Below are 2,002 nucleotides of genomic sequence, written 5' to 3' on the forward strand. Positions count from 1 at the left end.
CAGAGATGTGTATAAGAGACAGGATTAATACAAAGTATTTTGTATCCAACAAAAATGGTATTTTTATCGATAAAACAGACGGCTTTAGCATCCTCTTAAATATTTTTACATAAAGAATATTGATGTTTTTTATAATTTTGAAAGATGCAAAAACTGTTAAAATTTTCTTTAATATACTGTAGTTTATACTTACTAGATATGTTTCAGTATATAAAAAATTTATTTTTCTCTTGTATGTGTAAATTTAAGATATATTTAGAACAGATTTTACTTCTAGGAACTATAAGTAATTCTTTGACTGTAGATGGTTCATATGATTCTTTTACACCTGTGGAAGATATACGTCAATTTACAAACTTTTTTATGTTTATGTCGACAATACAAGGTTTTTTATCAATACGTCATAAAGAACAAGGTACGTAATAATAAGCTATATGTATTTTACATCTCTGTAAAAAAAAATCGATAGAAAATGATATAATTGTTTTTATCTAATTGTTTAATCGTAGTTATAAACCGTAAAAAATTATGAATAAACAATTCATCACGACAATATTTTAATCATTTATTGATGATAAACTTCATTAAAATATAAAACAATAAGTGACTATATATAGAAATTCTATCGATATTTCAACGATTCAAATCGCTTTTATCAGATAATGATAGGAAACGGTAACATTTTCTTTCGAGATAGAAAAAGTGGAACGATAGATTACAATAGGACACGATAAATTTTTTTTAGATCCTATTGGTTTCTACCGTTTTCTATCGATTTTTGAATAGAAATTTTTTATTTGACTTAAATTGTAACTATATTTCTAATTACTAGTTATAATTAATGATTAGATCTTGATCAACAAGGAATATAGACATCTAATTACACAATAATGTTGAATTATATAAAGAAAAAATTTAGAGAAGTGTGTATATGATAAAAATTTGAATTATATTCTAATGATTTTATATTCTATTATTTATTCAGGTTCGTGGTTCATACAAGAACTTTGTAAAATCTTTAAAACTTATGGGAATCAGTTAACTTTTCATGAGTGCGTCAGAAAAATAATGGAATCTCTACGAGAAAAACAAGGAACAGTAGACGGGAATCAGATTGCACAGTTAGCAGAAATACGATTGGATCGTTTGAAATCAGACTTTCAATTAAAGCAAGTTGCCTCTATAGTTTAACTAGAGATGTATGTTATAAATATAAATAATTTTACTTTATAAGTTCATATTAAATGAACAATTCATATATTGATTTTAAACAGAAATTTATTTTTAAAAATTAAAATGTTATACCAAATCTGAAGGTATGAGTTTTTAAATAAAAATATTTTAATAAAATTTGTAAAATTTGATGTGCAATTATTTATCTTCAAATATGTTATAGAGATAAGTTATAAAGAAAGAGTGAATATTGAATACATATTAATTTAAATTTGCTAGAAGATTAATAGATTAATAGAAGAGATTGCTAGAAGATTAATAGATATTAATAGAAAAATAGAGAAAATCATCTTACTAGTGACTTTGATTTATTTTGAAATATATTCAAGATAAAGTTCCAAGTCATTTGGATCTTAACCCTTTCAAGCACGTTGGCATTGTGGAATGCCATCTTTTCCATAACTATTTTTTCAATAATTGGGGTAGTTTTCACTCAATTTTCGAATCTTTTTTTGTGATTTGGTATCAGTTATACATTCAAGAATAAGAATTGATGTGTAATAATTCGAAATCATGGATGATTTTGTTTATACAAATAAACAAACGTTGAAAAATGGCAAGTTTTCTAAAGAAAATTCATTATCTCCGAAAGTTCTCAGAGTTTCCACGCAAAGATCTTCCCTCAAGGGTTTTTGAGGTCGCTGATTACAAATCCGTGGCCAGATTTCTAAAATTCAAAGTGGCGGATCCGAACTCGAAAAACGATGCAAATTTTATGAAAATGTATATCTAGGGGCTGTCTCTTATACACATCTCTGAGCGGGCTGGC

General features: G+C 26.0%; 1 protein-coding gene across 1 annotated transcript; it reads left to right on the forward strand.

Annotated features, from left to right (window-relative positions):
• Positions 1-125: 125 nt before the first annotated feature.
• LOC105461331 (caspase-3-like) lies at positions 126-1,793 on the forward strand. The gene is made up of 2 exons (XM_011707829.1): positions 126-415; positions 986-1,793. The coding sequence occupies exons 1-2, from the start codon at positions 145-147 to the stop codon at positions 1,189-1,191; spliced, it is 477 nt and encodes a 158-aa protein (XP_011706131.1). The 5' UTR covers positions 126-144; the 3' UTR covers positions 1,192-1,793.
• The last annotated feature ends 209 nt before the right edge of the window (positions 1,794-2,002 follow it).

The sequence above is a fragment of the Wasmannia auropunctata genome, unplaced genomic scaffold (assembly GCF_000956235.1).
Source record: "Wasmannia auropunctata unplaced genomic scaffold, wasmannia.A_1.0 LD292947.1, whole genome shotgun sequence".
In the NCBI taxonomy this organism is placed as follows: domain Eukaryota; kingdom Metazoa; phylum Arthropoda; class Insecta; order Hymenoptera; family Formicidae; genus Wasmannia; species Wasmannia auropunctata.

Bases quoted from the DNA above. Each gene is read 5' to 3' on its own strand.
- LOC105461331 (XM_011707829.1), top strand. From the start codon at position 145: ATGCAAAAACTGTTAAAATTTTCTTTAATATACTGTAGTTTATACTTA. The intron at 416-985 runs GTACGTAATAAT...TTATTTATTCAG, and splicing joins AATACGTCATAAAGAACAAG to GTTCGTGGTTCATACAAGAA.